At 36.6% G+C, this 25475-nt stretch overlaps 1 protein-coding gene across 1 annotated transcript in view; it reads left to right on the top strand.

Moving 5' to 3' along the window:
• The first annotated feature begins 1017 nt into the window (after positions 1 to 1017).
• CPS1 (carbamoyl-phosphate synthase 1) overlaps positions 1018 to 25475 on the top strand; it is a 145976-nt gene continuing 121518 nt past the window's right edge. The window contains exons 1-2 of the mRNA XM_088842007.1: positions 1018 to 1143; positions 24263 to 24372. Of these exons, the coding sequence (XP_088698133.1) occupies positions 1018 to 1143; positions 24263 to 24372 (236 nt within the window). The remainder of the gene's footprint in view (positions 1144 to 24262; positions 24373 to 25475) is intronic.

Genomic DNA, 25475 nt, shown 5'->3' with positions numbered 1-25475 from the left:
ATGCCATTCTATGTCATCTTTTCCATTATGAAAAACTCTAGAAGGAAGTCTTTATTTCATGTCCTCCTTTACAACAATATCAAAATACAGTACTGCAGTGCTTCCTAAGTAAGAACTTCCTTAAGCCAGTGAGACCTTTTGATTGCCTGATTAAATGTGGGATTGAGGGTTAAGTGAATTGATTTCAACTCAGATTGAAACTCAAATATTCTCATTTTGGGAATCATATCTATCAGTTTAAAAGCTAAAAAAATTTCAACTTAGGGATGAACATTCATTACAACCAATGTTTACCATTGTTCCATATACATTTTACATATTGAAAAAGAGGTGTGTTTTAGCTAATACTACTGATTGCTTTAAAATTTGGAACAAAAAACAATGCAACAGTAAGAATGTAATATACTATTAAACTAAAAAAATGTAGAAAGGTTTATTCTATATTTGTGTATAAACCTTGTTCTGATGTCCTTTTTCCTATGTGTGGTGTCCATTGTCTTTTCCAAGTAGAAAATGGCAAGTCTTGAGTTTCTTCGGGAATTCAAAGTGTCTTTTAAGGCAAATTAGACATCACATCTAACACAAGCAAAAATCTTTGACCCTTAGCATTATTAGGAATTTGCTACTCTTTAGGGTAAGTGATATTCCTAAGGTTGGCCACTGTGTCTAGGTCATTCTGTTCAGCTGCATAAGCAATTCCTTTGACAGATGACTGGTTTTCCACAACACTAGCATTATTTCAGCAGGAGAAGGTAGTGTTTGATGTGTTGCAATTTGTATTACATGTCCACAGAACATCTCTGGACATTACCTTAGGAGGAGGGCTTAAGAGAAGGAGGAGCTGTGACTGAAGACATTTAATGACAGAATGAATGGAAATCCAAAGATCACTGTGCAGTCAGCCTTAACACGACTGCACATCCCCAGCTTTCTTCACATTAATTAAAAAACCTTATAACAAAATTCTCATAAAATATATGTAATTTTATTTGATTTTAGTCACAAATCATCTTCAAAATGACAAGGATTTTGACAGCTTGCAAAGTGGTGAAGACCCTGAAGACAAGCTTTGGCTTAACCAATGTGACGTCACACCATCAATGGAAATTTGCAAGACCTGGCATCAGACTCCTTTCTGTCAAGGTAATATTCCTATATTCATTGTTTCAAAAAAAAAAATTGTATGGGGTGTAGTTTAGTGTGAAGCAAAGGTGTCACTAACAAAAGAAAACCAGAGTTCTGAACTGCCTACTTATTAGAATTTGCTTTGCTAGAGGGCCTACATATTTCGCAAATAATCATTACCTGCTGTGATAATTATGCTCTGAAAATTAAGTTTTCACTCAGTGTAAAGAAGAATCACATGTCCTGTGAATATGTAAAATATAAGTGTTCTGTTTAGAAAACAATTTTCTAAAAAGGCTATTGGGGCTCTGTGCCCAGACACCATTGCTCACAGTTTGGGTTCAAACATGGAGGTGCATATATGTGCATGAGCCAGATGGCAGTAGGTAGTGTATTCAGCCTCTATTCTCTGTGGGCTCACTGGTAAAGTATTCTGGGAAAAGATTTTGGAAGGAACATATCGACATAATTTTGATATTTACAGATCATCATGTATACACTGCCTTTGCTTTTTGCTTTTTCCTCTTAACCCCTTTTTTAGAAGGATAAATTTATTACTTTTATTTTGAAGATTAAGATATTAAGGCAATTAGCAGCTGATGAGTCTGTCTTTCTGAGTGTACCTAACTGAGGAGCAGGTCCAGGAAGAGGACATTAGATGTTCTTCCCCCACCCCACCATTGAGCTATGAAATTCCAGTAGGAACTTCTGTTCCTTCCTATACCTTTATGAAGACATTTATTACCAGAGAAATCTGAAATTACTACAAGGAAACTTTGCCAATAAAAATCATCTTTAGTGAATATAAAATTTAAGTAATCAAAGAAGCTTTAAATGCATTGCTTCTTAGTAGTAAGAGCTGTAAAAGTGAAGTAGGAAGAAAATCCCAAACAACCTCTACCTGTTGATGTAAAATTAGAATGTAATATTTTGAGTGTTCTGTTTCTACTTTGTGTGCTCAGTGGGTTAACTAAAAGTCCTCCAAATACTTTCCCAGCTTCAAGTGCTTAGGTTGCTGAAGTAAGAGTTCAGCATGACCTTAGCCCTGAATGATATATTCAGGGCTAAGCAATGCCCATAGATTTTTGTGACCTCCACTGACAGGAGTGAGAGAGAAAGAGGAGTGAAATAAACAGAAGAAAGAGGGAGACAGAAAGAGAAAGGACGTGTGAAGGGAGAGTTATGGTGGTGGGAGAGAGAGAAAGAAAAAAGAAAGCGAGAAAGCTCAAGATCTCAGGAGAAATATTCAAAACTACCATTTTAGGGACTTCCCTGCTGGTCCAGTGGTTAAGACTCCATGCTTTCTCTGCAAGGGGCATGGGTTTGATCCCTGACTGGGGAACTAAGATCCCACATGCCATGTAGCATGGCTAAAAAGATAAAGGGAAAATTTAAAAAAGAAACTACCATTTTAAATTAAGAAACCCAGGAACAACTATTTTCTTGGATTTGGTTTATTTGTAACTAGAGAGCCATAAGGAGATGTGTTCTAAACCATCATCAAAGATAGAGTGACAACATATAAGCTATGAGAGTGAACATTTGTGTTAGTAATATCTCAAGGGTACTCATATATCACTTCAGAGGGAATAAATGGTGATGAATAGAATTACCTAAAGTTAGATGTGCCTTTTAAGACTTCAATGTTGTGTGCCTTGGAATGGCTTTTCCTTTTCACAAAAATAGGTAGAGTTAGGTGTATCTCCATTATCTGAAACAGAGAAATTCAGTGACCACATAAAATGGCATAGAAGCAACTGATACGAGAAACCAATTCTCCACTGTCATAATAAGTGCTCTATACAATCACAACTACAATAAAATGGTTTAATTATGTGGATGGTCCACTGTGAAAGTAGTTTTAGCTCATGGTGGCAGATCTGTTTTAAGGGTCTGCCAAAGTTCACAGCTAAGAATGACGAATTTGTAGGAGGAATAAGCCATCATTTCATAGTGTAAAAGCCATTACTCAGATTCAATCATTTCTGGCCAAAGTTTTGGAGGAATGCCAGGCATGAAAAATAGAAGTTCTTCTTAAACTTCACAATAGTGAATAAAAATTCTACACAGCAGTCCAAGGGAACTTGTGCCATTATTCACTTATTTTGAAACAGTCCTCTACCTACTTTTCTTCATACCTTCACTTTTAAAACTCAATTCTCTTAGAAAGATATATTTAAGCTTAAACTCTTTTTATATGAACATCCTATTTTAAAGACAGTTAAAATCATTAGGATATAGTTACATATGGTTAGTGAAGGGCAATGAGAACAGTCACTAAAGGTTAATAGCTTTATAGCCAGTTATAAATAGTTGAATGGATTGTGGAAGATACTCTGGGATCAGATGTATAAGCACTGCAGTGTAAATTGATTGCCTTTTCAATGTCTTTGGAGGTCACCATCCCCTTGGCAATTGACAAGGAGAGTGAGTTAGATGGCAGCAGTAAAGCACTGGTACTTTTATGTGGACCTTCCTCATGTATTTGTAGCTAATATTTATAGAGTGTACCTTGTTAATAGACACAGGTTTCCCTGGTGACTCAGATGGTAAAGCATTTGTCTACAATGCGGGAGACCTGGGTTTGATCCCTGGGTTGGGAAGATCCCCTGGAGAAGGAAATGCCAGCCCACTCCAATACTCTTGCCTGGAGAATCCCATGGACAGAAGAGCATGGCGGGCTACAGTCCATGGGGTTGCAAAGAGTTGGACATGACTGAGTGACTTCACTTTTACTTTCTTTGTTAATAGACACAGTTGTATTTCATTTATAAGGAAGAATAAATAATTTCAGGGTGCTCTTTGTTTTAAAGGCATTTGATATCAGGAGTATCAAACTACCGTAATGTATAAATCTCTAGAGATAGTAATCTAAATGCTCATTGTATTTAGTCATTTGTATCTGTGCAGTAGTAAACGCACTGGATAAGAACAATAGACCTGGATTCTAATCTTTCTCATGCATTTATCAATGCTCTAAACTTAGTCAGGCCACATATTCTCTCTGAACCTAAATTTTGTCATCTTTAATGTGGAAACAATTATTGATTTACTCTAAGAATTGTGTGACCACCAAACATGATCATTGCTAAAAATCTATAAAATATTTTAGTAAAAACTGTTCAGCAAGGTAGCAGGGTACAAGATTGATATACAGAAATAGGTTGCATTTCTTTACACTAACAATGACATATCAGAAAGGAAATGTAAACAATCCCTTTTAAAATCACATCAGAACAACAACAAGAACAACTTAGGAACAAATCACACCAAGGAAGTGAAAGACATATGTTGAGAACTGCAAAACATAAATAATGAAAATTGAGTCGTCACTCAAAGAAATGGAAAGATATGCCCCATGCTCTTGAATTGGAAGTATTAATATTGTTAAAATGGCCATACTGCCCAAAGCAATGTGTAGATTTAATTCAATATGTATCAAAATATCCATGAGATTTTTCACAGAACTAGAACAGATAAAGTTAAGATTTATGTGGAACCATAAAAGACTCAGAATTTCCAAAGCAGTCCTGGGAAAAAAGAACAAAATAGGAAAGAGGACCCTTTCAGATTTCAGGCAATCCTACAAAGTTACAGTAATCAAAACAGTGTGGTATTGGCACAAAGATAGACATATGGATCAAAGGAACAGAACAGAGAGCCCAGAAATAAACCCACATACCTATGGACAATTAATATTCAACTGAGGAGGCAAGAATATACAATGGGAAAAGACAGTCTCTTCAGCAAGTGGTGTTTGAAAAGTTGTACAGCTGTATGTAAATCATTAAAGCTAAGCTTAGAACACATCCTCACACCAATATAAGCTCAAAATGGCTTAAAGACTTAAATATAAGACAAGGCACCATAACATTTCTAGAAGAGAACACAGGCAAAACATTCTTTGACATAGTTGTACCAATCGTACAATGTATGTATCGTACCAATCAATGTTTTCTTAGGTCAGTCTCCCAAGGCAATAGAAATGAAAGCAAAAATAAACAAATGGGACCTAATAAGCTTTTGCACAGCAAAAGAAATCATAAATAAAATGCAAAGACAACCTATGTACTGGGAGAAAATATATGCAAATGATGAAACCAACAAGGGTTTGATTTTCAAAAAGTAAAAACTGGTTACTTAGACAACATTCTATTCTATACATTTTAGTAGAAGGACCTCATTGAGACTTAGATCAGAGTTTCTTCATGTTTTTGTGGACTATAAATTATTACAGTGACATAATATCTGATAAAAATTCTCAAATACTTATGATGATTTTTTTCACCTGTGCCTTAATAGTAAATGTATCACTAGGAAGATATTGCTTATAAGGAATTTGACTCAAGGACTAAGAAGCAAATAATTTTTTTCACTATGGTAAATTCAATTTCAAAAGTCAGGATGTACATCTTAATATCCTATGTGTTTATTTACTTAGCAAATAAATATGAAACTTGTATCCTGGGAGTATACGTGGAGAATAATAAGTGGATAGTCTCTGCCTGCAGGAAACATACAAATTAGAAAATTCTGAGTTTGCAAGTCTTAGAAAGTCACTGACTAAATAATTTTATTTTTACTTGCAAATGAATTTGGAAATCAAAGGTATTAAATTGAAAAGGTTAAGTTCCTTGTGAGTAGAAAATGATTCAATAAGTACTATTTCTAACATTAATCTACTCATTTTAAAAAAATGGTGACCTGTGTTATAATTAAGCCAAGAATCTAACAATCGAAGTGTCCTTCTCTCTGGTACTTCAGATACAAATGAGCCCTTGGAATCACCATTCCTTTTGAAAGGTTTTCATCTTCTAAGATATTGTATTCTGATTCTCACGTAGAAGTAACTACTTAGTTCAACCTTGAGGAGCTATTGTTATTTGCTTAGAAATTGGCAACTGTAAAAACTCCTACAATTAGAATCGTTTAGTTATCTTGCAGTAGTTTTAAAAATATTCTTAGGAAATAGAATTCATTATTATATAGGAGTCCTCTTTGTACATATTATATGTGGTGGTGGGAATAAATTTATTATACACATTTAAGAATAATGATTGTATTAGGCTTTTACTACATATAAATACATTTTAGGGCTGAATTTCTTACATGATAATTCCGTTTTTACAATAATAAATTGTGTTTCAATCCCAAATGAGATGTTGCAGAATTAGTTCAGATGATTTAGCAACTTTGCATATTTTTGGTGGACAATATTTTATTAGTTGAGAGGGATCCTTTCTTTTGAACATTTTTGTTTATTTTCTCTACCTTTTAACCTCCCTTTCTAAGGTATAGACTCATCAGTTTGTCATCAACAGTTTCTTCATATTATGAGCTTCTTGCTATGCTACTTGGAGAAGGCAATGGTAACCTACTCCAGTACTCTTGCCTGGAAAATCCCATGGACAGAGGAGCCTGGTAGGCTGCAGTCCATGGGGTCATGAAGAGTTGGACACGATTGAGCGACTTCACTTTCACTTTTCACTTTCATGCATTGGAGAAGGAAATGGCAACCCATTCCAGAGTTCTTCCCGGGAGAATCCCAGGGACGGGGGAACCTGGTGGGCTGCCTTCTCTGGGATTGCACAGAGTTGGACACGACTGCAGTGACTTAGTAGCAGCAGCAGCTATGCTACTGCTTAATCGTTTCAGTCATGTCTAACTCTGTGTGACCCTATGGGCTGTAGCCTCTATCCTACAGTCTCTGTCCTAGAAAGCCAGGCTCCTCTATCCATGGAATTCTCCAGGCAAGAACTGGAGTGGGTAGCCATGCTCTCCTCCAGGGCATCTTCCCAACCCAGGGATTGAACCTAGGTCTCGTGCATTGCCGGCAGATTCTTTACCACTGAGCTACCAGGGAAGCCCGAACTTCTTGCCATGAAGCCCTTGAGAGAGCTATAGTTGGACCGGGCTCAGACTAAGGTAGGTGAATGAGATGTCTGATGTCCAACATTGAAGGAAGTTCTCACTACAAGAATACAGTGTGCCCTCAGCATCTCACTCACCTCCCCTGGTCCCAGCCCTGGATCAGAAGCTGAGAATACTGGGTGAGGAAATCTCAAAAGAACTGGTGCTGGTCTTGGCCTCATAAAGCCCTCTCCTGCTGATGGTGGCTTGAGTTTCTATCTGACCATGCTTAGCAGATTTACTGATAGTTCGAACAGTATAAATTTTACTGCTGTGGAAATAGAGAACATTACTCTTCTCTCACATCTTCATTAGACTTTCTTCATGTTTCCAAGTAGTACCAAAGGTTGGAGGGTGTAGTAAAGAGTTTCCAGTATCTCTTGGGCAGTGGACATACCAGAACTCACTTCAAGGCTTTTGGAATTTGCTATGTAAGACCGAATGTCCTTGATATGATGAATATTTCCTAGGGTCTTTACACTGACTGAGAGTTCAGGAACTATACATGGGCCAAGGTCAGGCCTAGTGTTGGATTGTTCATCCCTAGCAATCCCTAGCGTACTCTTGATTTCTTTCATCCTTCATCTGGTCTAAATGAGTTCAACTCATGTAAACATTTTCAAGGCTTTTTGATTATTTTTCTTTTTTTTCCCCACCTTAATAAATGCCATGCATGCATGCTAAGTCACTTCAGTTGTGTCCAACTCTTTGTGACCCCAGGAACAGTAGCCCACCAGGCTCCTCTGTCCATTTGATTCTCCAAGCAAGAATACTGGAGTGGGTTAGCATGCCTTCCTCTAAGGATCTACCTGACCCAGGGATTGAACCCCCACCTCCTGCAGCTCCTGTATTGTAGGCAGATTCTTTGCTGTAGGTCACCAGGGAAGCCCCAGTAAATGCCATATATTGATCTAAATATCATAGGGAGGTTGCTGGCTAATGTGAGGCTCTTACACATGAATTAATAAAGTTGCTGTATTACTAAGAATTTTACTGAATATATTTCTTATATGATTTAGAACTAAATATAAGACCCATAATAATTTATAATTATAAAATATACAGCTTACAGTATGGCAGATCCCTCCTAGATGCAGAATGATTTACCACATAGCAAATGCCCATTAAGTGCTTGTTAGTAAACCTTCACTTTATATGTTTTTGTGGTAGAATTTTTCTGAATGTTATATTTTATTTATAATAAGAAACATAACTCGAACAAAAATTACTTATTAATCTGACTCATTTGTTTATAAATGTCCATAACATAGAAATATTCAAGTAAATTAACCTTGTAATTTTCCCCCCAACATTGGCTTATGTTTAACCAAAGGAAGGTGACTTAATATTAACTTAGGATGTTGTAAGGCTATTAACCTAAGATGTTGTAAGCCTTAATTGATTACTGCTGTTACAATACTTTGAAATCCTGAAGTATTAGGCATTGTAACTGCAGAGAAATCTCAATAAATATTCTAGATATAGCAAGTTTTGCTTTAAATTTGAATTTTAAGTATCCATATTTTGAAAGTATTAACTCCGAAACAGAAAAATAAGATTTCATTTACTAATAAAGGACACTTGAATATTTTAATTTTTTACCTTATTATCTATGTAACAGTAAACCAAAATGCATTCTGGCTTATGCTTCCTATCTTCCAAAGCTTGGTTCACATCTATTTTATTTCTTAAGAGGATGAGCATTGATGACAACTAATATCTAAGAAACCTCAGGGGAGCCAGAAATCAAATGTCTTATATAGCTTTAGGCTTTGGTGAAAATAGAAATAAACAGATAGGGCTTCTATCTTTTTTGATCTGCAAATAATTTACATAGACAAATCTTTTAATGGCAATACAATTAAATTCCCAGAGGAAATAATTTTCATTTCTACTACTAGCTTAAGGGGATTATTGTATTGAATAGCTATAACGTTTTATATTCAAATCTTTTATGGAATTTATTGCTAAATTGACTTGAGACTTTACATCCAGAACATTTTGTTGATGAATTCTCACTCCCAGGGGAAGAAACAGTGCTGTTATTCCCATTTCAGAGATGTGTAAGTGTTGTAGTTAATATAATGATATGTGGATGTCTATTTCTGCACACAAAGTGAATATATATGTAGTAAATCTGGCTAGAATTTTCACTGGGCCTCAAACATTATATGGATCTTTGAATTTGGCATTTTGTTAGTGGGCTTCTATGAATATCTGAAGCCATATTTGTTGTTTAACGTGGCTTCAGAATGATCTAGTTTCCCCTGTTAAATTTTATTTCTTACTTGAAAAACAAAATAAATCAGTATTTTCTTTTCCTTTCCTGCCCTTTTTTACTTTTTTGGTTCCTTTTCAAGAACAGGTTGTTTAAGTCAAAATATCAGTGAGGATTCCTGCTTTATATGGCTGCTAGTAATTCTATAAATATGGTATTTTAGGGCAGTGCTACGTTGTTGACATATTTCTTCCATTTCAACCTAAATATTGTCATGTGTTTGTAGTGAAACATGCTGCTTTTCAATTTTCAGTTTATTTCTTTCTCTTGTAGTCCTGTAAACTCCACATACACAAAAGTCTAATGTGGTACATGTTCATATAAGCAATTTTTGGCTCCTTCTTGGAGCCAAAATAAGTCTTATTTTGACTTATGTGAATGAAAGGACTCAAAGAAAGCTGGCTCACAGTAAATAATTGGCATTCTTACAGTTAGTCCTGTATGATGCTGGGATATGAAATGATAAATGAGCAAGTGGATAATTTTTAAAAACATAACACCCTGTTATTAGGCAAAGGAAAACCTAACAGCATTAATGCATGCTTGGCTGTTTCAAAATTTTTTACAGACTTTTATGGGTCTTATTATAAATTCTGTATGAATTTGGCTGTTCCTTCTTAAGACAAATCTCTCTAAGTCAGTTGAGCATAGGTACTAGGGATGTATTTTCAAAGTTTTTGGAAGGAAAATTTAGCTGTGTGTCTCCCATTAATTATTTTTGCATTGTTCTTGTCCTGGAAATTGCTTTGGAACATCTAGCTTTTTAAACGTGATCTCAGACTGATAGTATTAAAATGTAAAATTCTGGTCATTTATTTGTGGTCCCATAAAGCTAATCAGGGCTTCCCTGGTGGCTCAGATGGTAAACAATCTGCCTGCAATGCAGGAGACCTGGGTTCAACCCCTGGTTGGGAAGATCCCCTGGAGAAGGGAATGGCTATCTAGTCCAGTATTCTTGCCTTGAGAATTCCATGGACAGAGGAGCCTGGTGGACTATAGTCCATGGAATCCCAGGGAGTCAGACACAACTGAATGACTAACACTGACACTAAAGCTATTCAATCATCAGAAAATGAAAATAGGCCCTTAAATATTGGTTTGCAATAAAACTTAATTTTAAGGAAAAATGAAAAATCCTAAAGAGTGAGACATTTAGAGAAAATGTCGTCTGCCTGCAGTGTTACATTCTTTAGAAAAAATTTTTTGGGCACACCACACATCATGCAGGATCTCACCCAAGACCAGGGATTGAAACTGCTTCCCCTGAAGTGGAAGTGCAGAGTCTTAATCACTCAGGGAGTTTCCAGTATCACATTCTCGAAATGTCACATAATAGCAACATCCATGGCAGATAAGCCAAACAGTAGAGAATTTCTATTTACATGCAATCTTCCTAACAAGAATGCATTTTAAGAAAAAAATCAATTAGAATTTAGAATCCTCAGAGTTTACAAGTACTAGAAAGCACAATATACAAAGATTTCCCAGTTTATTAAAAATGCCTATTTTTAAAATAACATAAGAATAGGGCTCATATAGTTATGTAATCCATTTTAATTTAGAGAAAGATAAAATTATGAAATAAAAGATTAAAAATGGAGCAAGCATATGTTGTTGTGCAGTCGCTCAGTCGTGTCCAACTCTTTGTGACCCCATGGGCTGCAACACACAGTCCTGTCCTTCACCTTCTTCCGGAGTTTGCTCAAACTCATGTCCATCGAGTAGGAGATGCCATCCAACCATCTCATCTTCTGTCATCCCCTTTTCTTCCTGCCTTCAATCTTTCCCAGCATCAGGGTCTTATCCAGACCTTCTTTACATCAGGTGGCCAAAGTATTGGAGCTTCAACTTCAACATCAGTCCTTCCAGTGAAGTTCAGGGTTGATTTCCTTTAAGATTGACTGGTTTGATCTCCTTGCTATCCAAGGGACTCTCAAGAGTCTTCTCCAGTACCACAGTTTGAAAGCATCAGTTCTTCAGTGCTCAGCCTTTTTTATGGTCCAACTCTTACATCCATACATGACTACTGGAAAAACCATACCTTTGACTATATGGACCTTTTTCAACAAAGTGATGTCACTGCTTTTTAATACACTGTCTAGGTTTGTCACAGGTTTTCTTCCAAGGAGCAAACTTCTTTTAATTTCATGGTTGCGGTCACCAGCCAATGCAGGCATGCTGCATTGATTTTGGAGCCCAAGAAATAAAGTCTGCCATTATTTCCCCATCTATTTGTCATGAAGTGATGGGACCGGATGCCATGATCTTAACTTTCTGAATGTTGAGTTTTAAGTCAACATTTTCACTTTCCTCTTTCACCTTCATCAAGAAGTTCTTTAGTTCCTCTTTGATTTCTGCCATAAGGGTGGTATCATCTGCATATCTGAGGTTATTGATATTTCTCCTGGCAATCTTGATTCTAGCTTGTGCTTCATCAAGTCCAATATTTTGCATGATGTGCTCTGCATAGAAGTTAAATAAGCAGGATGACAATAAACAGCCTTGACCTACTCCTTTTCCTATTTGGAATCAGTCTGTTGTTCCAAGTCCAGTTCTAACTGTTGCTTCCTGACCTGTATATAGGTTTCTCAAGAGGCAGGTCAGGTGGTCTGGTATTCCCATCTCTTTAAGAATTTTCCACAGTTTGTTGTGATCCACATAGTCAAAGGCTTTAGTGTAGTCAATGAAGCAGATGTGGATGTTTTTCTTGAATGCCCTTGCTTTTTCGACAATCCAGTGGATGTTGGCAATTTGATCTCTGATTCTTCTACCTTTTCTAAATCCAGATTGTACATCTGACATTTCTTGCTTCATGTACTGTTGAAGCCTACCTTGAAGGGTTTTCAGCATTACCTTGCTAGCATGTGAAATGAATGCAATTTTGTGGTAGTTTGAACACTCTTTGGCATTGACCTTCTTTGGGATTGAAATATGGAAAACTCATCAGTGTCCACAGGACTGGACCAGTTACATATACACAGAAAAATCAGCCTTGAATTTAAATATTTTGTGTGGAAATATTCAGTCTTATCAATGTTCCTCCAATAAATCTGCAGATATAAGTAACATTTAGTATTAAGATATAGAGAGTACTAATTTCATACTTTAATCTTCAAAACTAAATGAAGCCATTAGGAAACATAATTTTGCCTACTTATTTTATAATCTGACTCCTAAATTTACAATGTAGGTATGCTTTAAACTAAAGAAATCAAACCATGAGTACAAATGAGTTTTAATGTATTTTCCTTACTATTTATATTGTTTATGAACCCTAGGCAAAGTGGGGGAGAGATTATGTTTTCCACAAATAACTACATGGAGAGGGGAAAATAGAATTCTGAAGATTAGAGTTCATTTTATTAATTGCAGATACAATTTAAACATTGACTCAGGTCAATAAGCAACTTTTTAGAAGATATAGAGAAAGGTTTTTCTCTGTGTGTATGTGTGTGTGTTTGTGAATTTTATTAACATAATTGCAAGCTGAATTTGTGCTTAGAGCTGCCACTAAACTAAATGTCTACTCTTGAACATTAAGCAACTTGAGGGTACCATTAGTTTTGGCTAAGAACCTTGACTGACCTATGTGTCAAATTCATTCAAACTGTGCACTAGTTCTTATGTTATAGAGATATTTGAAGAAAGGTGACCATTCACATGTCCTGCACTGTTCTACATGTCCCTGGTAGCTTCTGAGTTAGAACACTATAAATAGCAGAACTTCCTTTCTTGAGGCTTTCCAAAGACTTTGGATTCTTATCCTGACTCATTTGGTTTAGCTGTCTGTCATGAGTTAGGGCCTCTGAAAGTAGACACAGAGATGTTGTTTGGGGAGTCAGATATTTACTAGAGATTAATATTAATGGAGGGATATTTTAAAAAGTATGATTGGGCAAAGATAAAGTAAATTATGACTCTGGTTTGACAAAACCTGATGGTAAGTCTTGCCTTTCAGTGTTTCTTATGTTGGGCTCTAGCCTTTATATCTCTGCCTGCTGTGGGTTTGGGCTACTCTAGGAAGGTCATTAGGGGGGACCTGGATTTGATCCCTGGGTTGGAAAGATCCCCTGGAGAAGGGAAAGGCTACCCACTGCTGTATTCTGGCCTAGAGAATCCCATGGACTGTATAGTCCATGGGTTGCAAAGAGTTGGACATGACTGAGTGACTTTCACTTCAGGAAGGTCAAGGCAGCCCTCTGCAACTGAGGTAGATCCTGCAGGAAGGTAGACCCTGGTGACCATTCACTGACCTCACTCCTTGCAGCAGGATAACAGGTCCTTCCTGGAGGAGGACTGAGAGAAGTTTATATAACTTTTGGTTCTAACACTCTTGAGAGCTTGAGAATTCAAGGGCCTGGAATCAGTGTGAAGAGTTCTCAAAATCTGCTTAGTCTCTTCAGATTGTAGGATGTAATTAATGACTTGACGTTTCACTCTAATGACTTACAGACTTAAAGATAGGTAACTCTGGGTTGATCTGGTTATGTTGTGGCTTATCCATGGCAGTTTTGAATTAAAATTCTTATAAGTAAATTTAACTACAGCTTATGATTGAATTGCTTTTTTATTCTCATTTTATCAGATAAATGCAGTATTTGTCCTTCTGTGGCTGGCTTATTTTACTTAACATAATATCTTCAAGGGTCATTTCTATTGTCATATATGGCAGAATTTTCTTCCTTTTTAAAGGCTGAGTAATATGCCAACAAAAGTCCATCTAATCAAGGCTATGGTTTTTCCCGTGGTCATGTATGGATGTGAGAGTTGGACTGTGAAGAAAGCTGATCACCAAAGAATTGATACTTTTGAACTGTGGTGTTGGAGAAGACTCTTGAGAGTCCCTTGTACTGCCAAGAGATCCAACCAGTCCATTCTAAGGGAGATCAGTCCTGGGTGTTCCTTGGAAGGACTGATGCTAAAGCTGAAGCTGCAATACTTTGGCCACCTCATGCGATGAGTTGACTCACTGGAAGACTCTGATGCTGGGAAAGATTGGGGGCGGGAGGAGAAGGGGACGACCAAGAATGAGATGGTTGGATGGCATCACCGACTCTGTGGACATGAGTTTGAGTGAACTCCGGGAGTTGGTGATGGACAGGGAGGCCTGGCATGCTGTGATTCATGGGGTCGCGGAGAGTCGGACACGACTGAGCAACTGAACTGAACTGAACATATCATAGTTTGTGTATGTGACGTTTTCTTTACCCATTCATCCTAGATAGAAGTTTAGGTTGTTTCCATATCTTGGCTATTGTGATGAACATTGGAGTGCTGATATCTTTTCGAGGTCCTGATTTCAATTCTTTGGATAAATATCCAGAAGTAGGATCACTGGATCAAATATTTCCAGTTTTAATTTTTTTGAAGAAACTGTTTTCCATAGTGGCTGTACTATTTTGCCTTTTTACCACTAGTGGAATTATTTTTAATTAGAACAATGATTATTTAAGTAACTTTATATTCCAGATGTGATTTGAGTTTTATTCCCAAGAAATATTAGGAAAAAGATGCCAAAGGGAGAGAAACTGTAACTCTAATATCTTACTACTACACTTAGTGTCTTTTGGTTTGAAAGATTTGTAAGACTAACCACTACTAGAAAAATATTGAATTAGAAAACTATGTTTTAGAAATGAGTTCAACCAAAAATAAAACAATTAAATTTAATTTTAAAATGTGGTTATAAGTAAATATTATACCAAATATAAAATGAAAAAAATGAATGTTTAATATTTTAAGTATGAAAAGAAATAATAGGGGAGATACATGTAAGAGAGTATATATTTTTATTGTTTCATGTTGTAACCTTTCCTCTTTCACTGAGTTAGCTATTTAATAATTTAGCTGTAGTCTACTAAATAATTAGTAGGTTTTCTGACTGAATAAAGTTTAATTATGATGTAATGGTTTTATCAAAAGGAATTGCTGTACTCACTTACATCTCTATTGGTAGACTATGAAAGAAAAAATATCGTTGAAGCAGGTGATCTGTATTCCCTTAACTAGTTTCCCAGGAAATAAATCACATAGAATTAAATACAGCTAAAAATTGCCCATTGCTTCTTACATTTGTGAGTAAAGCCTAAGATGGATAGTTAAAATACAACTGGAGCATAGCAAAAGTGCAATTTTCAAGTCAGTTATGTCTCAGAGAAACAAGTAGAATTATGCAGCATCTTCGCCACTGATGGCCATTCATTCACACATTCATTCAACCCGTCAGTATTTGCTAGGTATTTACAACAAGTAGGATTCTAGCAGTGATAATTAATCATACCTCCTTCTCAACCTCTAAATTTAGGAGCAATTGAGAAACAAAACAGCATGTCCAAAGATGTAGAGATCTGAATATCAGCATGATTACTATTAAAGCTATTTGGAAAACAGGGCCTAAACCTGTAACCAGGTGGGCTTCTTAGAGCCCCCATTCCCTGAAACAAATGTATTTGCTCACAGTTGCCAATTTCCCACATTGATGTGCAACTGGAAATAGGTTTCTTTGAAAAAATTATTGAGAAGAGTTGAACCAGTCTTGCTCAATCCCATTTTCCAAAGTCACCAATCACACCTGTTACACTCCCTTGTGGACCTGGGGTTAAATGATCTTTCCAAAGTCCCTGAAGTTAGCATCACTGGCCATGGTATGAATTCATAGAGGTGCAAAATGGCCTCCCTGATCACCTACTGTGTGCCAGATGCTGTGTTATGTGTCAGTGATACTGTGTTGGACATTTGAAAAGGCAAGGTCTCTCTGCTTGATGTCTGGTGTTGACCATAATCTTATTGGAGAAATTAGTCACATACTTGGATATAGGGCAGTGAAATTTAAGTGCCAAATTTTACTTAGCTTGTGTGTGTGCTCAGTCGCTACAGTCGTGTCCGACTCTTTGTGACTTTATGGACTGTAGCCCACCAGGCTCTTCTGTCCATGGGATTCTTTAGGCAAAAGTACTGGAGTGGGTTGCCATGCCCTACTCCAGGGGATCTTCCTGACTCAGGGATTGAACCTGAATCTCCTGAGTATCCTGCTTTGCAGGCAGATTCTTTAACTGCTGAGACACCTGGGAAGCCCAGTTTTTACTTAACCTTTACTTTAAAAGTGACAAGTCCTTCAATGCCTGTTTAGTTAATGTCCAAAGATGATTAGCTTTAGTTTCTAGCAGGAGGTAGAATTTGGGTATGTGGAAGGAAGAGAGGATATGTGGCAGGAATGAGGGTAAGTACCTAGGCATTCAGGAGTCATTATGCCCATTGGTTTTCAAGGTTTGCTTCTCTAACAGTCTCCAAGAGATCTGCAGAGTTGGCTTTTAGTATGGAACAATTGATCAAACCAAAACCCAAACTAAGCAAACAAACATACAAACAAAACCTCCAAATGAGTAAAATCTATATTTTAACAGGCAGGGTGTGGAAGGAGAAAACCAGATAATGAAAGGTGAAAGAGATCAAAACTCTTCTCTCCAGCCCAACCCCAATTTTACCCCTTCTTCCCTTACACCAGAGCACAATTTCAAACAGTTCCTAATGGATAAGGTTGCTTAGGGTGGGAATAATAGGGCCAGGGAACAGGAAGAGATTTAGTCTATGAATTTTATTTTATTTTTCTTCATGCATCTGCTCTTCTCACTGCTTTTCTTCAGAAGTATGCCCTCTTTATACTTAAAATAATTCCTCTCTAGTTGGATGAAAAATTATACTCTACTCTTACGTGGAAATGTCTTTTTAAGCTGGTTTACAATTTAGATTAGGAGTATGAAAGCAGATTTGGGTAATAGTTATTTAGGGAGTAGTAATAGATTATACATATACATGTATATATGCCATGTATAATTACTTTATCTTTCAAAATCTATGATCTGAACATTTGCCAAGCACAATGTGCTTGACCTTATTGAAAAGAGATTTCCAGATAGAAGCTTAATGTTTCTGCTGCCTCTTTTCATAAGGTTCTTATTATTATCTTTAGTGGACTATGTATATTTGGGTTGATAAATAACATTGAGTCAAGGATTGATTTACATTTGATTAACTAAAGCAGTTTAAATATCTCAACTTATAAGTGGAAAATGAGTACCAGTAGAACCTGAAACTTTGTTATATTTCAGTATTTTATGTCAAATTGGTTGAGTCAACATGAATAAAAGATAACATCAATTGCATCTAACTAGTTCTTTGACTCTGAGGCACTTAGATCTAAAATCAGATAATGAATTAAAAGTTAAATTTTTCTAATTGACTATGATCTTGAGAGTTGAAGAATATTCTTATAATTTCATATGCACTTAAATAGTGATGAAGAATTAGACTATAATGAAAATGAGTACCCAATTAAAATTAAGCCACTAAGTGGATCCTGTCATAAGTGGAATTTAATTTACAAGAAGGTTTTACTGAGAAAAGTTATTGGAATTTTAGTAAGAGACCCAGAGGAGAAAATGTGAAAAGAAGAACTGCAGGACATATTAAAAGAATTGAAGCTGTTTATTCTAAATCAGGGAAAAAAGTAAAGTGAAGAAAAAAAAAACCAAAGTAGTCATCTGACAATAATGTTTATATACATATTCATATTTTGGAAAGAGAAAAGTTGTTCTTTGTTTCTAGTGAAAGCAAACTGAGCAAAATCCTTCTCAATTCCACTAAGAGGGAGTCAGATTAAACTCACCTTAGAATTTATTGTCTGCTTTATTGCCCTGTAGTTATCAACCTAGAGAGAAGCAGCAGACTCAAATTTCAAATTGAACTGGGTCAATCTTAGTCCATGCTATTTCAACCAATTCTGATGATTAAAAAGTTAATAGATTTCAATGTTCAAAATAACTTTTGATCTCTTTGAATTTGGCTTAGACCTTTCACTTGAATTTGCTATGGCAAAAATATGTGAGAATAATATGAGGAAGATGTTTCTGCAAAATTCATTTGTATAAGCTATTCTAAACCTAGGTAGAATACAGGATTTTCTTTCCATACTCCTATATTTTAGGATACACTGGGTAACGATAGCATTCTCATTTTTTTTCCTATATTTTCAAAGTGAGAAAGGGACTGAAATAGTTTGTCATATAATTCAAACACTTCAGCCTCTTTCATGTGAAATCCCTAATAAATTGGTGTAAATGATTTTTGTTTTAAATTACCGTAATATGTGTTTTAACTCTGCATAAGATGTATTTGAACACTCACTTGCAGCATACTCAGTATGCATTTCCTGGGATAACCATCTTCTAACCTTTCTCCCTCAATGTCAGTCACATCTCTTTCCAACCATAGCACCTCCAAGTTGACTACACTTAAGCCACTGTTGTGAAAAGGCAACTCAAAACAGATATTTGTTATTTTAAAATTTATATCTAGAACAAACTAAAACTGAATGCATAATCATGCTTTTCGGTATTTTCTTTAGATAATCACTTAGTGATGTTTTATTCATCCAATAAAATTTAAATGACTGTCTACTCTGTACCAGGCACTGATGTTGGTCCTGGTGGCAGGCACATCAGTGAACAAAGCTAACCAAATCCTCTGCCCACATGAGGTTCACTTTCTAGTGGGATAAGACAGATATTTTAAATAAGACAGTGGATGATAAGTTAGAAGGCAATGAGTGCTGTGATGAAAGAGTAAATTAAGGAAATAGAGTGCTGAGGGGCATATTGCTGCTTATTACCACCCTTTTTTAGATTCTATTCCCATACAGGTCATTACAGAGCATTTAGTAGAGTTCCCTGTGCTATACAATAAGTTCTTACCAGTTATCTATTTTACATCTAGTAGTGTGTATGTGTCAATCCCAATCTCTCAGTTTATTCCTCCCCTCAACACTCTTCTGTAAACATGAATTTGTTTTCTACATCTGTGACTCTATTTCTGTTTTGTAAATAGGTTTATTTGTACCACCATTTTTTTTAAGATTCCACACATAAGCTATATCATATGATATTCATCTTTATCTGGCTTACTTCACTCAGTATGACAATCTCTAGCTCCATCCATGTCACTGTAGATGGCATTATTTTATTCTTTTTTATGACTGCTATTCCATTATATATATGTACTACATCTTCTTTGTCCATTCCTCTATCAATGGACATTTAGGCATATTGCAATTTTAAATAGGTCTTGCCAAGAAGATGAATGACTTTGAGTAAAGACTTGAAGGAATCTTTAAAGTTTAGATTGAAAATTTGATGTTTTCTTATTAAAATTTTAATTTTTATTACTGAAATCGTTGGGTTGCAAGAAAATTAAACCAATAAATCCTAAAGGAAATCAACTCTGTATATTCATTGGAAGGACTGATGCCGAAGCAGAAGCTTCAATGCATTGGCCATTTGACGTGAAGAGTCAACACATTGGAAAAGACCCTGATGCTGGGAAAGATTGAGGGCAGGAAGAGAAGGGGGCAATGGAAGATGATGGTTGAATGGTATCATTGACACAATAGACATGAGTTTGAACAAACTCTGGGAGATAATGAAGGGCAGGGAAGCCTGGTGTGCTGCAGTCCATGGGGTTGACAAGAATCAGACATTACTTAGAGACTGAACAGCAATAATTGAAATCATGAATGGGAAGGAAAGGGGGAATTATTTTATTAAAGAGAAATCTCTGAATGGAAAGGATGTATTTTTATCTTTGTATTTCCAGGTGTTTCAGAGGTATACTTCTTGAGGTTTCCTCTATTTTACCATCCTATCTCATATCTGGCCTTTTTACTAAATTGAATGGGAGGGGGACTGAGGACATTTATCCATGTATTTTCCGAGCCCCACATGGTACTTGGCACATGAAAGTGAAAGTCACTCAGTCGTGTCCGACTCTTTGTGACCCCATAGACTATACAGTCCATGAATTCTCTAGGCCAGAATACTGGAGTGGGTAGCTTTTCCCTTCTCCAGGGGATCTTCCCAACCCAGGGATCGAACCCAGGTCTCCCACATTGTAGGCAGATTCTTTACCAGCTGAGCCACCAGTAGGAGCTAAATAATGTGACCTGAAAACCTAAACTGTTTTATTGGCATATGCAATTTTTTATTAAACAGTTAGGGACCATGCCATGATAGAGGTCATTTATTTTATAGAACTCATATTTATATGGTCTTTGGTTACTTTTCCTGACATTCTATCAGACTTCTCTTCATTAAGGTTTCCTTTGCACTTTTAGCATTCAAACTACAAAAGTGCTCTGGTAGTAGGCATTTAAATGATCACTTAAGATTATAGTCTAAATCCTAGACTATGCACCTCTTTCTACTAGGACTGAGGGAACTAAAATATCCTTTGATGGTAACAGTGATTTCTTTCAGACTCGTTGGAATGAAATAGCATTTGGGGACCTGTTAGCTAGAAGAGGGGATTCCAAATAATAGCTCTTTGTTCAAAGTATCTCCAGCGATTCATAGATAAGTCAGTTGGCACCTATCATTTGAAACTCATCAGAGACCAGTATAGTTAAGTGGAATATAAAGGGTAGTACAGGCAATAAACAGAAGACTTGTAACAATATAATGTGCAGTGGAAAAGAGACTGGAAGATCAATAAAAGCTACAAAATAGAACAAAAAATATAATTAAAGGGGCAAAAAGACATATTGAACACAATCTCAGGGACTATTTCAGACAACAATAAATGTCTCCTCAAATATATCTTTAAAAGACAGAATGTAAAGTAGAAAATAGTCCCACGGAGACAAGAAGAGAAATACTGAATAACATTGTAGGAATAGGTTAACAAGAGTCAGATTGCTTATGCTAATTTTTACCTTTCTTTAAAATAATTAGATGGTGTCAGGTAGATCAGGGAATCTGAAACTCTTATATGAGAAGAGGATCAGTTCAGTTCAGTCGCTCAGTCATGTCCAACTCTGTGACCCCATGAACTGCAGCATGCCAGGCTTGCCTGTCCATCACCAACTCCCAGAGCTTACTCAAACTCATGTTCATAGAGCCGGTGATGCCAACCAACCATCTCATCCTCTGTCATCCCCTTCACCTCCTGCCTTCAATCTTTCCCAGAAACAGGGTCTTTTCCAATGAGTCAGTTCTTCACATCAGGTGGCCAGAGTATTGGAGTTTCAGCTTCAGCATCAGTCCTGCCAATGAATGTTCAGGACTGATTTCATTTAGGATGGACTGGTTGGATCTCCTTGCAGTCCAAGGGACTATCAAGAGTCTTCTCGAACACCACAGTTCAAAAGCATCAATTCTTCGGTGCTCAGCTTTCTTTATAGTCCAACTCTCATATCCATACATGACTACTGGAGAAAGCATAGCTTTGACTAGATGGACCTTTGTTGGCAGAGAAGAGAATAGAGAAAAGCAAAGGGGAAAAATATAAACAGAGGTGTTATTTTAGGCAGGTACAACTGAGTACAGTAGATAAATTGGCATATATAAGATGACTGAAATTTGCAGTTCACATGCCAAGTTTTGCCAAGTACAGTTATTTTAGGTTCTGAGAAAGTTAAATATTATTTTTAGAAATATTAGGAAGTAAATGTTTCCTGACTTACCTCGATTTTATGAAAGCATTTGGCTACACATGGCTTCCTCAAGAACAGAAAATAATATTTTCAGTAGAAATTATTTTTTGACAGTGTATTTCCATGACTTGAAGTAAAGGTTTTCACCTGCTGAAGTACATCAGAGATACCTAGGACATTTTCCCAATAAATTTACTGAGAACCACCACCTTAGACATTTGATTAGCTTATAATATTCTTTGGAAATGTACTGAACATGATCACTTTTACTTCCTAAAATCATCAGCCTCTGTCCTGAATTACAAATAAAGAATGGTTAACAAATTAAAATGTAAAATAAGAAAATCATATTATTAGAAGTGACATGCAAAGATGATTTCCCAGATAGAAACAGAATTCAGACTGGCTAACTGTGTGTTAAGCCAGTGTCTGTCAGGGAAGTCTTGCTATGATACATTGATTACATAAATTAATTACTTATTGTTCTTTCCTCTGTGCTAATTCCAAAAACCTTTTAGTTTAGTGGTTGAAAAGGTAAATCATGACTATTTAAAGATAAAACATCAAGTTTGAGATCTTGAACACTGGTTCCAAGGTTGTAGATATAAGAAAACTTTGCCTCAAAGATTATTTGATTAGTTAGGTGAGGGATAACATACTTTTGGTTAACTCTGCTCATGGAGACTCATACACACAATGATAAAACACATATAAAATGTGCCAGATAGCACTTTGTCCAACTTTCTGAAAGGAACTTGTGTACTTTGCAACTAAAGGAGGCGCTGTATTTCTAAAGAGAAGTTTACAACAGAAAAATAATGAGGTTTTATCATTTTAACCCTTGAAAAGTTGAGTGCACTTTGTTAAACTAGAAGAACATAGAAACAGAGGTCTAGAAATCATGTATTGTGTTCCTATTGTATACCAAGGTTGGGGTGTGTGTGTGTGTGCGCGCATGTGGTAAGACTGGAGGTGAGTGGTAGGATAGAAAAGGATTCGACAGCATGGGATCCAGAGCTAAAAATGTGAGGAAAGGAAAGGAGAGAATTAGTGTATTTCTATCTTTGATGGCTGCATTTCACCCTTAAAGAGAGAAAAACATCGTGATCGTCCTTACTTAAGTGATTTCAACTCATGGCCAAATTTGTTTCATTCATTTCTCTATTCATTCCCCCAACTTCTGATTATTTGAAGAAATCTCAGATATGATATTAGCCTATCCTTAAGTATTTCAGTATATATCTTAAAAAATGAAAATTCTTAAAAATATAATCATAATGCCATTATCTGTCTTAAAAATTACACTGAATACAATAAAAATAACAATTTAGTTTCAAATTTCCTCAATTATTGCTGAGATATTTTCCTTTATAGTTTGCTTTTAATAAAATAAAAATGTTGGGGGCTTCCTCGGTGGCTCAGTGATAAAAAATCCATCTGCCACTGCAGCAGACATGACTTCAGTCTCTGGTCTGGGAAGATCCCGCATGCTGTGGAGCAACTAAGCCTGTGGGTCACAACTATTGAGCCTGGGCTCTGGAGCCTGGGAGCTGCAACTTCTGAGCCTGTGTGCTATAACTCCAAAGCCTGAGTGCCCTAGAGACTGCGCTCCACAACAAGAGAAGCCACCACAGTGAGAGGCCCAGGCACTGCAATGAAGGTTAACTCCTGTGGCTAAGTTGTGTCTGAACTCTTTTGAGACCCCATGGACTGCAGCCCACCAGGCTCCTCTGTCCATGGGATTCTCCAGGCAAGAATAGTGGAGTGGGGTGCCATTTTCAAACGTGCATCTCCTGCATTGGCAGGCAGATTCTTTACTACTGAGCTACCAGGGAAGCATCCTGGATATAATTAATTTTACTAAAAAGCAAAATGCGATGTATTTTCAGATGTTCCGCAGTGCTTGCTTTTGCATCAGTATTCATAGAACAACAAAGTTTTAGTTTCTTCATGATCCTAAAGCTCAGGGAAGGGGCAGAACTTGAGATAAGTTCATCAAGCACAAGAAGTCTGTGGAATACAGTTTGATAGATAATCTTGAAGATCCCTTCTAGTTCTAAGCCTCAGAATACTGAAGAGCTGTATTCAAAGTGTTATTTCCCTTAAGTTATACTTGAGCAAAGCTAGGGAATACTAAGAGGGAAAAGACAGACACATAGCATTTCAGCTAAATTGAAGTATTTCTGGGATGTCAGTAATTCTACAAGTGGACTGAGGATAGACAAGTATTGATATGCTTTTGTTCCTCTTTCAAGCAAACCAAAACACCTGCCAGTAATAAGAGCCATACAATTGAAGAAAAATGGTCAGTAACAGGATATCAACTTCAAATCTAGAGAGTATGGTTTTATCAAATATACTGTGCATTTATTTAATACATTTGCATGTTGTAATTTTGGATTTTTTTTCTCAGCTAGTTGTGCTTTATATTTTGTATTCTGCTAAGAGTCACACATCTGTTTCTTTAGGCACAGACAGCACACATTGTCCTGGAAGATGGAACTAAGATGAAAGGTTACTCCTTTGGCCATCCATCCTCTGTTGCTGGTGAAGTGGTTTTTAATACTGGCCTGGCAGGGTGAGTAATGCTTCTCTTCCAAGGCTTTCTTCTTCCTTGATATAGAGGAATAACTGGATGATATGACTCATGTTGGGAAGTTGAAATCACCGCATCATCATTATCACACTACACATTATCCTGAAGTTGCCTTGTGCTTGTACACAGCTCGAACCTTGGGCTCAAACTCCTCCCTGTGGCTGTAAATGAAAGAGAAAACAGACACTGGTGTTTCCCTGGTAAAAAAGAACAAAATTAATTCTAGAAACTTAGGGTACAAAGACACAAGTTATGTTGATATTACCAAGTAGCTTCTCAAAGGCAAGGGGTCAGCACCAATCAGGTTTAAGGTGAAAACAGAAACAAGGAAAAGGGTGGGTAGTGCACTCTTGTGCCACTCCATTAGTGAATTGAAAAAGCAACTTTGCACTTCTAATATGAACTATTTTAAGGAGCTAAGTGGCTTCCCAGGCGGTGTTAGTGGTAAAGAACACGCCTGCCAATGAAGGAGACATAAGAAACGCTGGTTCAATCTCTGGGTTGGGAAGACCCCCTTGAGGAGGGCATGGCAACCCACTCTAGTATTCTTGCCTGGAGAATCCCATGGACAGAGGAGCCTAGTGGGCTACATTCTATAGGGTCGCAAAGAGTGGGACACGGCTGAAGCAACTTAGCACACACACATAAAGAGCTAAGAAAGTCTTTAGCTATTTTGTAATTTTGCATCTATTAAGAAAGGTGAAATAACAGCTATATTCATTATCTTAAGGTAATCCATGGGAAACCTGGTATATAGATCTGATATTTTCAAAATTTATCAAGTGAGACTGAATTTAGTATTTAAGATCTGCTAATAGATATACATCAATGAAGGTAAGAGTTGCTACAGAAATTATGCAGCTGTTTTTATCTAGCTAACAAATGTTCATCTGGCGACCAGGAGGCTGAAGTTCTGGTCTTAGTGCTAATGGTAACTGATGATGTGATACTGAGAAAATCACTCAGGCTTTCTAAGTCTTAGTTTCCGTATGTAAAGAGTGAGGGAATTGGATCAGCTAGTAATTTATGGCTGGGGATTTAAAAATTATGTCTTAAAAAATTAGGTGGTTTCAAAAGGTTTCCAT

Source organism: Moschus berezovskii, chromosome 2 (genome assembly GCF_049115385.1).
Source record: "Moschus berezovskii isolate FMDL1 chromosome 2, NW_MosBer_1.0, whole genome shotgun sequence".
In the NCBI taxonomy this organism is placed as follows: domain Eukaryota; kingdom Metazoa; phylum Chordata; class Mammalia; order Artiodactyla; family Moschidae; genus Moschus; species Moschus berezovskii.
This window is presented reverse-complemented; position numbering and strand designations above follow the sequence as displayed.